Below are 14,048 nucleotides of genomic sequence, written 5' to 3'. Positions count from 1 at the left end.
AGTACATGTCCAGCCTCATACAGTCCTTCCCCTCTGCCGGGACCATGTTAGGAGCTCAGCTGATGCCAGCCAATGCTCTACCTGAAAGCCTGGCCTCAAATCGAAATCACCATCATGCACACTTTCCACCATATCATACCTCCCTTCCTTCTGGAGGTTAGGGGTCTGTGCTGCTCACGATAACATTCCCCACGTATTAGGCAGCTACACGAATACTTCGGGGGTCGCCATGCTGGTCAGCAGAGAATGGAGCACAGAGGGGACCCCTTTACAATTTCCATTTCTGCTCCAGTTCTCGGCCCCCTCCCGTTAGCAGACATTTGCACAGGCTTTTCGAAGGCCTGTATGATCCAGACTTGTGGCCCCTTCACACCAAACCGTAACCCAGATCGTCTGCTCACTCTTGCTTCCCACTGAGGCGCCCCCTCTACTCCGACACGTACCTCATGCTCGCACCCAGGCCCCCACGAAAACCCGAGAGAGATCAGTGAGTTACTCTGATGTTTATTTTGATGCATCTTAGTCCACACAGTTGGTATAAAATCAGAAAAAGCAAAGCAAAAAAGAAAAAAAAAGGTCTGGAGTCTTAGCATCAGAAGGGCACCATATATACATCTACAGTTGGTGGCCGATACAAGTCATTGCCAGACAGTCCTTGGAGACAGAGAACAGCCTAGACCCCCCTGATCCCCAGAAACGAATGGCCCCAGGGGGTCTAGAGACTTGTCCTGATGCTCCGACCGCAAGAATAATGTGGGAGCGCTAAAGGCTGTGTTTATTATTTATCATAGTGATCATAGCAGCCTAGCTAGGTACAAAAGCAGTTATAAACCATTTATATTACACAGAATTATTCAGGTCTTCATTCTACTTTGTGGTGTAAAACTGTTAACTGAATTTCCAGTGAGTAGTTTAGAAGATTAGTGATAAGGAATGGTAAATACATAGCACCATTTCACAGGCTTTTTTTTTTGTCACCGATTTCTCATCTAGACATGTGACAAGGACACCCTCCCTCAAGGGCAAGTAGTCGAAGCCACGTGTCATGATTTTTGCCAAGGGCTCCAGTTTTAGGGTTTTGCCCGCGCGAGCGCAAGGCTTCCCACGGGCTGTGGGCAGTGCACATCCCTGTGAGAACACGAGGTCGCCCAGGATAAGAGGGCTTTTGGCCATTTGGGTCTGCTACCCACACTTTGGTTTTCTAAATGAGGTGGAGTGGGAGGGAGGTATCTTCTTTCAGATGAAAGGGAAGGGGCAAGATGGAGTTATTTTATTTCTGAGGGGAAAAAAATGAAAAACAAACAAAAATACTGAACTTGATTATACAGTTAGGATGTAAAGTTCCTTAGCTATTTCTTTAAGGTTTCAACACAAGGCTGATGGTCAACATATAAAGCAAACAATACTATGTACATATATGTAAAAAGTGTTATAAATAGGTTTTATAAACCGTAGATATTATATACATCTTCAATCAACACTAACCCCACCCCCCAACTGCTTTCTGTTTGGTTTGGTTTCAGTTTGGGTTTTTTTGGCTAGCTTTTAGGTTTTTTCGTGGGTTTTTTTTTTTTTTTCTGTTTTCAGGTTTCCTTCCTCCCTTCCCTGCGTCTGCTCAGAGCCTCAGTCTGGGCCCCTCATTCGCGTTTCCGCAAGATCACATAGATGACGCCGCTGAGAAGAGCCAGGGGGAAGGCCACCCAGGCCAGGATGTAGGCAAATCCATAGGAGTAATCGGAGTTGAGGTGCCATTCTGAGTGTCTCACGGTGTAGATGGACGCTGCGCTCATCACACACAGACCTGGGGAAAGAGAGCAACAACCTGAGCAAGGGAGAGTTCACAGTGGGGACCCCTCCCCACTTCCCCCAGGGCAGGCTCCACAGGGCCCTGGGCGCCGGCGCGCACCCTTGCTGCTCCTGACCGCACACCCCCACAGGCCGCCCAGGTAGACGGCGGGGAAGGCAGGCCGCGCCGTGCAAGGAGAGCATGGATAGCTCTGCAAGGAGTCTGCTGCCGGCTCCAAACCAAGAGGAGGAGGCTTGAAGATACAGGAGCACTCGGCTTCCAATCCACATGACCCCAGCCATCATCTCCATCTTTTCACCCCATCTCTCTTGCTTTAACTGTCACCAGTTCCCAGTTGACACAAGGCGGCCAGCAAGAATTCAGGTCGCAAGAGAAACCCGCCTCTATCTCTGCAAGGAGGGTTGGGTGTGGGAGCTCCCGGACACCTGCGAGCCACTGTGCAGGTGCGTGGGGCGCTGCCTGGAGCTGGGGAAGGTGAAATGGCCCTTTACCACTGTCGGAGTCACGTCATGGCCGCCGTGCCGGGCTCCGGCCAGAACACGGGGCAGACGTCCCCGCTCATCCCCTCAGCAGGGCGGCCACACAGGAGACAGAGAAGGCAGTGCCAACGGGCGCTGCCAGGCAGAAGACAGGACACACGGAGATGAACAAGGTGAGCATGGAGCCAGGGGAAAGGCCCGGGTCCGAGTGGGACACACAGCCCAGAGGAAGGAGACCACAAGGGCAAGCTCATCGCACCTGGTTCCTTTCAACAGTGCTTGGTGCCCCGAGGTTAGAGTTGAAGCCTGAAGAAGGGTGGAATGATAGCACAGACACAGGTAGGACAGGCGGCCCTCCCTTGCCCACCAGGGCAGCCCTTTGGTGTGGGAAGAAGAAACACCTTGGCCTTGGTCCCCATGACGCAGGCACGTTCAAGCATGACAGTCCGTGCCCACCGTGATCATCAGAATCCCCTGCAGTGGGGCAGGGAGAGGGGGTTGATGTCGTCAGCACCCAACCTCGAGCTGCACAAAGCCTGCTCTGTTCCCTCCTGATAGCAGGGTCTTTGAAAGGCTCTGAGTGACTCTATTATGAAGGCAACGGGCCGTGTGGGATTCCTGCGGTGCCAGCGCTCCCGATGATCTGGACCACCTACAGCTAACCTCACTGCTATTTGGCTGCTATGTGGCAGGACACTGCACCTTTGTTTGGATAAAGTGCAGAATTGGGAATATGTCACTTTCACGCTCCCCCCACCCCGATAAGATTGTCCTTCTGCAAGTCAAAGCAGAAGACTCCCACTCAACTGGCCCCCCTTGAGAAAGCCACACAATAGTCTTAGAACTACAGCGGGACCAGATCCAGAACCCTGCTACCTACAGAAAGTCGGGGAGACAGCAGAGACAACTGTGTCAGAGGGGAAACCACAGCTGGCCAGCTTTTGCTTGAGAAGTACAGTTTTGATCTGCTACGAACACATTCGATTTGTTTTGTGGTCCATGCTCCCCAGTGGTCTCCCCTACAGTGCATGGCTCACCTCTCCGAAGTGCTCATTCTTATCTTTAATAAACATTGACGTGGTCTCTTGGACTACATCTGAGCTCAAGGAGAGGGGGAGGTATAAACAGAAGGCTAAAAGGCCAGGACAATGATTCTTGTGTTGGCAGGGCTTCCAAATGGGGTGTGTGTCTAACCAGAACTGGCATGAAAAATGCCATTGTAGCCATGGAGGCCAGCTGTGCCCAGATTTCACCGGCAAAGAAAACATCAGAGAGAAACATTCCATCTCCAACCAAGGCGGGCAGAGAGAGGCAGGGTACACGGTGCCATGACAGACTAGATGGATTGACTTACATGCCATTTATCCAAGTGGGATCTCAGAAGTAAATGAATTTAAGTTTTGCTTCAAAAAGCAATAGGCTTAGATTCTTACAAAGTCAAAGAGAGGATTCACACTTTATAGTGATTGCTGTCAGGAGACTGATGTTTTAGGGAATGCGTTGTTACAAGGCTGTCTGTATGTAAAGCAATCGATGTGCCCTGAAATCCAGAGCAGTTAATGCCACAACACAGTCCCTAAAAGTCCAACGTCGCTCCCCATAAACGCACTGTGACCCGTGTTCTCAGCAAGCAGTGAGTTGGAAAGGCAGTTATGAAGGTTCCCATGATGACGGTAAGTGACGCTACTGACACACTGCAAGTCATCTTCAAGTGGAAGGGCCCAGGCCCTGTCCAGACAACATAAAAGTCCTGGGCGCTCAAGAGTTCCCAGGAGTTTCCCCGTGTCTCAGGATGTCTGGTCTGAAACCAGTCCCTGAAACTCTCCCTAGAGCCCTCTTGCAGAGGAGGGCTCAAGCTCCCTTTAATAATGACAGCAACTGCAGGTGGTTAAGTAGAGCCCAGAGCTTTTGGAAGGGAGCAACCAAAGGGCCAAAGGCAAAGGAAGAGATGGAGGGAATTCTCTAAACTTCCTCATCTCTATTTCGTTTGGTTCCATAAACGTGCAATGAGTCCCACTGAGTACAGGAACTGTTCTAGATGCTGAGAGTGCCCAGATAAACGAGACCTGGCCGATAACTTCAAAGGGTGAGTGGCATCCAAAGACAGACATGTCAGTAGAAACTTCCACTATGGTATGATGTGACTTCAAGAGATGGAGAGAGAAATGCACTGGGTGCTCTGAGAGCAGGGATGGGCCCTGAGCCCAAAGGGCATGTAAGAGTCAGCCAGGTAAAGACAGGTTCCCAGGAGGGGAATCCAGGCAGAAGGAAGAACATAAGTGAGACAAAGAAAACAGAGAGCTTGGTAGAAACCACCAGCAGGTCATAAGAGTGTCCCACGATCCAGGGTGAGCCGTGTACGAGGAAGCTGAGAGCCCACTCAGGCCAGGAAAGAGTGGGCCTTCACTCATGTAGGAGAAGCTGTGTGGGGGGGAACAGCTTCAGCAGAGGAGAAAGCATGATCAGATGTATGTTTTAGAAGGATCACCCCGTCAGCAGGGTGGGAAACACATTTATGGGTGGGGACAAGGCAGGGGACAGAAAGGTGCATGAGCTGGCTTTTGCACAGCGACAATACTGCCAGCAAGTAAAAGAAAAGGAATTGACAAATGTCTCTGCAGGATGCTACGCAGCGGCAGGACTCTGGTGGGCTGGACACAGGAGGAGGGAGGGCGACTCTGGTATGATCGATTGTCTGGTGGGTTAACTTAGGTGACTGGGAGAACGGTAAAACTTGGAAGATGAGGAAAAAAACAGTTTCGAGTAGCAAACAGTCAACAGTATTGAGAGGAGTGGAGGAATTCAGCAAATGACTTAAATGTGGACCTCGGCAACCTTTGCCAAGCAGTGCCTCTGAGAGCCAGCAGCAGAAGCCAGAGTGAAGCCGGGGGAGAGTGACCGTCAGGCGAGACCACCTGGCTGGCCAGTGGGAGGTGCCTGGGCGCCGCTGGTGTGACGAATGAGGGAGTGTCTTTTTCTCCCCCACCTCCTCCTAAGGGGAGTGAGGAGGGGCAGGAAGGGGCTGGAGGTGCCATTATCCTGGAAGCACTGGGCTCTACGTTGAGTGGCACACAGCCTTCTCTGCCCTGCTGACCAGTTTCCATTTCCAGCATCCAAGTGACCCTGCAGCTAGAAAGTCACCCACCGCATTCAAGATTCTGACCTGGGCGTGGCCAGGGCAACATCTGGAATGACTCTCACAGAGGGGGTTTCCAAACGTGGCATCCGACCGAGGCCGTCCTTGAAGCACTCCGAACAGGGGAGGCATCGTGCTTTTATTCACCCTTCAAATTACTTTATTCTAAAGCCGCATTATCTATATCTATATCTACATCTATATCATCTATCTGTCTGACAAAAGAAACAAAGCAAATAGAAACAATTCAATGCACTCAGGAGTCTCCTTCTCCCACGTTTCCTGTTCCCCTTAATTACAGTGAACAGCAACTACGCATGGGCCTGAGTCTGAAGCTGCCCACAGAGCACGATTCGCAGTCATCCAACGGGCAGGTGGCTCAGGGCCTTCCCTTACGGGGCCTGCACCGAGCTCACTGCCGGCCGTAGGCAGGGAAATACATTACACAGGCATATTTTTCTTTCACATCTGCATCTATATGGCTTTCTTGATGTTTTCCCATCTCGTGCAACCCAACCCAACCCAGCAGAGCGAGGGCAAGGGTAAATGCTTCCGGGAACAGGTGGCTACAGGCTCTGACAGGGAGTCATGCAGGATCAGGATGGCGCGTCCCTAAGAAGGGGATTTAGGAGAATGGGTGGCTCGTGAACAGGATGAGCGGTCTGGCAGAAATGTCCGAGAAGAACTCACAGTGGGACTGGGGACAGTTTAACGGCTGAACCAGTGGTTCCTGACCCTGAATGAATCGGGGCCACCCAGGGAGCAGCCCCAGCTAAGAGCTCCGAAGCAGGACTCTCCAGGGATGAAGGTAGAGCACTGGCCTTTTTAAAAAGCACCCCCTCTTTTGAAATGTAATTCTGATGTGCAGCTGAGATCGATAAGCACTTAACTAGATGAAAGCACCTCCTGATACGTCTTTAGGAAGCAGAAAACCTATGAAGTATATAATTAAGGAAAGATAGTTTTTAAATGCGAGACTCGTGGCTTATTATGAAATGGAGAAAGGATGATTCAGCAAAGCAAGTGGACCTATGGCCACACGCAGAGCTGTGATCTGGAGCAAGGCAGAGACAGCTCCTAAATCTCTCCTTGGCCCCAAGAGCCACACCTTTCACCTGCTTTTGCTGCACCCTTAGCTGTAAGTAAGATCTGTGAAGATCACAACCCTCCAAACAGAAGCTATGCGGGCAACCGTCACTGGGGAGCCTCAGTGGACATTCTGGTGGCTTCCATTCAAATGCTTTAGGCTTTTAGGATGCTTCGGCCCTACATGGACCCTACCCATGGCGGCGGGAACCCTTACACTTGACATCCCATGATTGTGGGGCTTCTTCCTTCCCCTCCCCCACCCTCCCTCCGTTCCTTTCCTCTTCTTGTTTTTTGTTTGTTGCTTTTCTGATGTGTTTCTCTATATTAAGCTGTAACATCTCAGGCTGTCACCAGTTCTCAACTCCAGCAACCCTTCCCTAATTTTCTCTCTAGTTACTGGCTTCTTAATGGATTGCGAATTAGGAAACACACATGACAAAGTTGATTGAGAATCCTCGGACGTTAAGAGTCAGGAAATCTGTAAGTCAAATCCCTAACTCTTTTCGTTCTCAATTTTAAAGGAAAAGACCCTACAGCAAGTTCCAGCGCAACATTCCAGGACCTGCGCATCCCAGAAGACAAACTTCCAGATGGTGTTGACTGGAGTTCACAACTAAGAGCAGAACCTTCTTAGGACTTACAAATTACAACTGCTATTTTGACTCAACATTTCTAACCCAAGATAAAGTCCTATTCAAATACTGACAGTTGCACTGACACATTGATAACTGGAAAGTAGGTCTTGTGAGAGATAAGCAGCTAGATTTGAAGGGCATAAAGGAAGAAGAAGGCATGTGCTTTTAAACTCGGGGTTTTTTATAGCAGAGTTCTAAAAGGCTGGTATTGAGTTCAGAGGGGAATCAAAACAGCGAAGTGAATATGGACAGAAAATATCAACACCTAAGAGTTTCTGTTGAATGAAATACTGTAACACACGGTACAGCGAGGGCATGGCATTTGTGACTCAGTGGTTCTTATCTCTGGACTTTGGGTTTTGACTTAAAATGACCTTGTTACAGAATTTGAAGCTGAAATATCTCGGAGGGGAAATGAGGAGGAAGCACTGCCTGCTCTGAGGAGCCCTTTCAATAGTAACCTCACTTTTCTCAGTCCCCTGCTTTTAGGTTAGTTCTGCCGGTGCAGGCTCGCATTCCTCGCAGAGATGATAAAACGACACAGGCCGGCATTGAGCCTCCACTATAAATCAGATTCCGTGAAGAATAATACAAAGATCAGAGTTTCCACATTGGGTTTTCTGTTCTTAAAAATGTGGCTGTATTTTGTATCTCTAAATGAAAAGAGGTACCTAGCTAGGATCGGGGCCTGTGGCGTGAGACGGCGTGTAAGCATTGAATTCCTCACTGGGTGACCTTACACATTCAGCTTATTCTCTCCCAATGCCAGTTTATTCATCAGTAAGGCAACAAGCTTGTAGAGATCAAATATAAATATTTTATGAAACTTCTGCTTCCTAAATCTGTATCCTTTTATCTTAAGGATACATCCATTGATACAAGAGATATAATCATTTGCATTTATATCAAACTTCAATGGTGACCCAAAGGAACCCCAGAACACTTTTTGGTTTTGTATATATATGAGTCTGGTTGGAAATAGAGTGAATAATGCAACTCTGCTTCTAACACACCTAGAAATGATCTCTTACTGCATAATTAGTAATTTAACAAAGGTGGTGACAACCCAGGAGCTGGGTTTGGTATAATAAAACTGTGCAAGGAGCAAAGCAGTATTTGGTTTTGAAATCCTAAAACTGTGCATATTGAAATGTTATGTTTAAGTATTTAATGAGAAGTGGGTGTCCAGGTCACTTCCTTTTTCCAGGAAAGGTAACTCTCCGGCTTCTACAGAAGATCATCAACATCCAGCCTCAGGCTGTGTCTTATCATACAGCCCTGTGTAAGCCATTGTATCCACCATCCACCCATCTGCTCATCCGCCCATCCGCCCACCCACCCATCCACCCACGAAGGACGTGGACTCTTTTCAACCCTCCAAAGGACCTAAACACAAGATGGTGACTCAGCACCATGGACATTCTGACAACCAACTAAAACAAGAGATGCCACGCCATTTGCGTACTCTGACAGCGAGAATCTAGAACATCTCACAGTACCCAGAGGTACCCTGATCCACATGGAGTTGGTGATTTATTAACTTGGACTATAGAATCGACCACTGCCTTTTCGTCTTACTTCTCTCCAATATCCTGCTGACCCAGTCAATCAGCAGTCAGTAGACAAAAGGATGTGTCGATGGAGTAAAACATTGGTCAGAATCTAGAGACAAAGTTGGAATATGTTGCCGTCTACGGTAGAAGCTTCTAGGACTCTGCATGTCATACATATGGACATCCCGCCCAGTGGGGGAACCTGAAGACAGTTTAGGGAGAAGATAAAGGTCTCTTGTGCATTGGCAGGGTCCCGTGTTTGGAAATGGTGGCAGGTTACACAGTGGTGCCAAAATGAAGACACCCGCCAATGACAACAGTAAATTAAAGCCCAGTGGGACCGAGGAGCTGGAGTAAAAGAGAGTACGAGTTTTCAGTGTGGCTCCAGCGCCGGTTAAGTGAGAGACACGTGCTGAGGACAACCTCGGCCGCTCTCAGCAGCACATCGGGCCATTTTCTACACTGAGCCAGTAACGTGCTGCGCAAGACTCCATCCTCGAGCCTGGCCTCTGCTGAACTGATAACCTCAGCATTTACCTCCGATTATGTGTCCAGACTGTGGCTTCCTTCCTGGTGGTAGGTCTGGCTTAGTTAGGGACCTTCTTCCCCGAGCCCCAGCCCATTTCCTGTGTACATCTTTCCACGAAGAAGTGGTTTGTTCCCAAATCCTAAGGTATATGCACACATGCACACACATCCCTGCACTTTATGAAAACCATCCAGTAGGCAGACCCAGGAAAGCCAATCATTCTGGGGCCACGTCCTTCTACTGACCGATCATTCCGCAGCCTTGGACAGGCCCAGCTTCCAGGTGAACTCTATCGTCCCCACTTACCAGCAAGGATTTGGAAGATTCCAGTGAGGTAAAAGCGGCCCCCCTTGGTGAGGGTGAAGAGCTGGCAGAAGAACAGGAACAGGGACAGGACACTGAAGATGACGGACAGGATCATGGTGGCCTGGACAGACTGCAGCCATTCTGGAGGGAAGAGACACTGGGTTAGGACAAGCCGGCCATGGCCAGGGCAGGGCTGTCACAAGGAGCACGGGCCTGGTGCCCCATGGCCCTGGAGGGCCACAGCCCTGCCAGGCAGCACAAGTCCTCTTTTATGAGCAAAATCAGACAATTCACTTTTGTACTTTTAAAAGTCAGTTGTGGACATTTTAAGAAAGGGCTGTAAGGAAATACCTATAGTAATATCACTAGCAGTTAAACTCAAATTAAAATATATCGAATTGACTTCCAGTCTTTTTGCCAAGTGTTTTACTTACACATATATGTATCTATTAAAGAGGGTCTGAGCCCACCCCCTGCCTTCTCTCTTCTTGCCCTCAGAGGTTTTTGAAGGGCTCCTGGAACTCATTTTATGACAGGAATCGTTTAAGACCACTGTTCAAAATATGAGCGTCCCCCAAAGAGATATAGGTATCCTGGGGATGGATGAGGATGAGCACATGGTGGACAATTGGAAGAAAATGCTGATGGAGAGGAGCTATGCAAATCCATTTGCTCAGCCAAGTTCTGTCTTTTATTGGTCAACCTTGATCTTCATCATTAAACTCAGCACAGAGCACTGTGTGCTCAGTCAAGTCACACGCCCGGGGATTACGGATCACACTTCCACGCCTTCCCTGAAGCCTCCAGCCTTAGATCCAATCTCCAGGCCTCCAACGGAAATTCTGGCAAGGAGGAGAACACTGCCCTTCGCTATCTACTGCAAAAGGACGTCACTTCCCCGAGGAAGGAGAAGAGGACACAGGCTGAGTTCAGCACTCCAGAGGGAAACCTACGCGTCCGCTTAGGAGAGAGGCACGTGGCCTTGCCCACCTGTCACCCGCGCCCTTTCTTCCAAGTGCCAGAGGAGTGCTGGGGTGGGCACTGCTCTAAACAGGGAAAGCAGCGGAGGAGCCACAGGGTCTTATCCTCTCTGCGCAGTAACAGGCTGATATGCAATGGCTCAGAGAAAAACCCATGGCCGCCCAGCACAGCATTCAAAGCTGTGACATGGGAGTGGCTTATAATCGTAACTGAATGCAGTAAAGCTGGTTTGAGTTACCAGTGGTAGCTCATGGGGGCATTTTCAAGGTGCTGGTTAGATGAGCTCTTACTGGAGCGTCACATAAGACTTCCCAGACACAGGGTAGAAGTATTTTAGAGTTGGAAGAAACATGGGAGATCAACTAACTCAGCTCCTTTGTGCTGAAAGAGACTTCAGGGATGTCTGGAGGAGCCCAGTGGGCCCAGCCAAGCCGGGAGGCCCTTGATTCCAGCCTCGTGTTCTTTTCACTGTGACAAAACATATGCTCTTTTACATTTTTCCAATTTCTTCATCAGTTAAGACACTGATGTCTAATGAGTTGTGAGCCGTCCTGACTTCATTTTTATATATCTCTAATTAAATGTGTTTGTCTGTATCCAGAAAAGTGGTTCTCCTTGAAGAACAGTCTGCAATAAAGCTAATGTTGCCATAATATTATTTTTCTTTAAATAAACCAATTATCCAGCACTCTAGTGGATGAAACTAGAAACATAAAGAAATCTGAGATGCAAATCCACGACTGGAACAAAGAGCGACCCAGCCTGGCTGGGGAATGCCCTTCGTTTGCGCCCGCAGCAGGAGCCTGGCTGGTGCAGACGCCACCGGGACTTCCTTAGTCTTTACCTCCACTGTCATACTTAGAGAAAACTCAAAATCCAATATGTTAAATCTACATGAACAGAGAAAGTCCTTTATATTAAATAATGCAACTAAATCCTTCTCAAAACTTCATTTACCGATCGTTGGAACTTTAGTCTCAACCCCACTACAACTGAGATATTTTGCCAACAGTTATTTCTCAGATCAGATCAGAATTAGAGGATTAAGGCGGTGTTCATTCATTGAGCATTGATTGAGCACCTACTGCTGGGAGCCAGGCCCTTTGGTTGGTTCTGGGGATCCCAAGTTGAAGAAGGTTTTCAACCATTAAGCACAATAAATAAACATGTAAATGAAGACAGTAAGTCCAATGATATCATCAGTCCCAATATACGTGACTGGATTCAAGTCACTCATTAAATGATGTAGAATTTCATCTTGAATTACATAATTCTTATCTATAGTCTCATACAAGAGATACACCTATGTCAAACAAGAAAAAATCAAAGATTTTAAAAAGAGACGCTAAGTAAATATTAACAAAAAGAAAGCAGGTATACTAATAATAGAATCAGACAAAACTGACTTCAAATTGAAAAGGATAAAAGTGGCCAAAGAGGGATATTTCATAGTGAGGAAAGATCCAGTTTACCATGAAGAAATAATAGTCAGAAACCTTCATGCATGTAACATGGCCTGGAAAAAGGATAAAGCAAAAAACAAGTATGAGAAGAAACTGATAAAGTTACAATCATACTGGAAGACTTTAGCATACCCCTCAGAACAGATAAATGAAGTCGGTCAAATATAGTAGCATATAGGTTATTTGTATAACAGAATTAACTAATTCAATTTGATAGACATATAGAAAATTTGTGTCCATATAACAAGGACTATAAATTATTTTCAATCATACATGAGACAGTTTTACAAACTATGTTTTAGGCCACAAGAAAAGCTCCATAAATCTCAAAGAAAACAGACATAATATAGGCACAACTAAAAGCAAACAGGAAGTAGAAATCAAAAATGAACTAGACAAAATAAATTTGGGGATTTAAAAACAGTATTCCAGATAATGCCTTGGACAAAGAAATCAAGATGAGGAGTAAAAATGTCTTCAGAGAAGAACAATGTTGAGGGCACTACTCATCGGACCTGCGGGCGGCGCCGGAGCAGAGGAACTGGTGCACCCACAGGGCTTCCTCTAGGAAGCACTATAAACGGGGGGACTAAGCTTTGAGCTGAAGAACTTAGAAAAGGAAGAATTAAATCTAAAATTAATAAGCTTTATACTAACAGAAGCAGAGATTAATAAAATAGGGCAAAATATAATTGATTGAAGAATCTGAATTTTTCTTGGGGGGGAAATCAATAAAATGAAGTAGATAAATTTTATTAAAGTACATAAGAAAAGTGATAAAGAAACAGAAATAGACTATATTTCCAGATAGAAACATTCAAAGTTGTGAAGATGCCAGTTTTCTACAAAGTAATCTAGAAATTGAATGCTATCCTAATTAATATCGCAACTAAACCTTAACAAAAGTGTTAAAAATTCATCTAAAATACAATGAGCAATAACAGCTAAGAAAAAATTTGAACCATACAATGGCAAAGACCAAAAACAGACAAATAAACAAACATAACCAATGAGGCAGGACGTCACCCACCAGATGTCAAGCATATAGATACACAAAGCTTATACTGACATGGTAACATCTCAGCAACTCAAACAATGTGATATTAGTTATGACAGTAAAATACAATGAGACAGAAAGAAGACTTTGGAAGTATACATGTGATCCGAGTAAACAATAAACACACCATATAAATCATCGGGAAAGAACCCAACAAACAGATAAGTGGTTTTGGTGATCTACTTGTCAAAAAATAAAATTAGATCTAGCTCACATCATTCACAAAATTCAATTCCAGATGTATCAAAAAGTTAAGTGTAGAATTAAAAAGCCATATAGACATGTGATTCACAAAGGAGAAATACGAATAACCAACAGAAATACTTAAATATACTCAGCCTCACTAGTAACCAGGAAAATGCACGTACAATCCACGAGGAGTGTGATATCAATGTTTATCTACCACACTGACCAAAAAAAAAACAAACCCAAAAATTGATATCAACAGAGTTCATGTGTGATAGATACCTCTATACGCTATTCACAGAAATAATAATATAATCATCTTTTTGAAACCAGCAAGTTGACAGAATATACTCAAGTTTTTGAACTCCTATAACATGATTCCACAATTTAATATCTATATTTTGGATAAATACTTACACATAAACTCAAAGAGAAATGAATAAGGATGTTCACTGTAATATCATTCCTATAAGTGAAAATAAATTAGGGTATATCCCTACGGTAGTTAAAAAATCATGAGTTAGAACATGAAAAATGTTTGAAAGATCTCCAAGACAATGAAAAGAGGAAGGTATACACACAACATGATGCCATTATGTAAACACACACCAAATAGCTCTATGTGAATATACACATACACATGCATGAACGTGTGCGTTTATTCAAAAAAGAGCCAGTGCCACACTACACTAACATCAAAGGCCACCCCCAGCAACTGGAACTGGAATGAAAGAGAGTTTGGTTCAGAAGGCCTTTCCTTTGATCTATATCATTTGATTTATTTTTAATAAGGAGAATATTTTCATTTCTTACTTAAACAATTAAAG

At 46.0% G+C, this 14,048-nt stretch overlaps 1 protein-coding gene across 1 annotated transcript in view; it reads right to left on the bottom strand.

Annotated features, from left to right (window-relative positions):
- Positions 1–493: 493 nt before the first annotated feature.
- The window catches only part of PMP22 (peripheral myelin protein 22), a 28,145-nt gene continuing 14,590 nt past the window's right edge, over positions 494–14,048 (bottom strand). The window contains exons 4-5 of the mRNA XM_054571213.1: positions 9,535–9,675; positions 494–1,801 (exon numbers count right to left, since the gene is read on the bottom strand). Coding sequence (XP_054427188.1) covers positions 1,638–1,801; positions 9,535–9,675 — 305 coding nt within the window. The 3' untranslated portion in view covers positions 494–1,637. The remainder of the gene's footprint in view (positions 1,802–9,534; positions 9,676–14,048) is intronic.

Source organism: Pteronotus mesoamericanus, unplaced genomic scaffold, assembly GCF_021234165.1.
Source record: "Pteronotus mesoamericanus isolate MK-2021 breed Mesoamerican mustached bat unplaced genomic scaffold, CSHL_Meso_final contig_22, whole genome shotgun sequence".
Taxonomy (NCBI): domain Eukaryota; kingdom Metazoa; phylum Chordata; class Mammalia; order Chiroptera; family Mormoopidae; genus Pteronotus; species Pteronotus mesoamericanus.
Note: the sequence above shows the minus strand (reverse complement) of the source record. Positions and strands in the feature narration are given on the sequence as shown.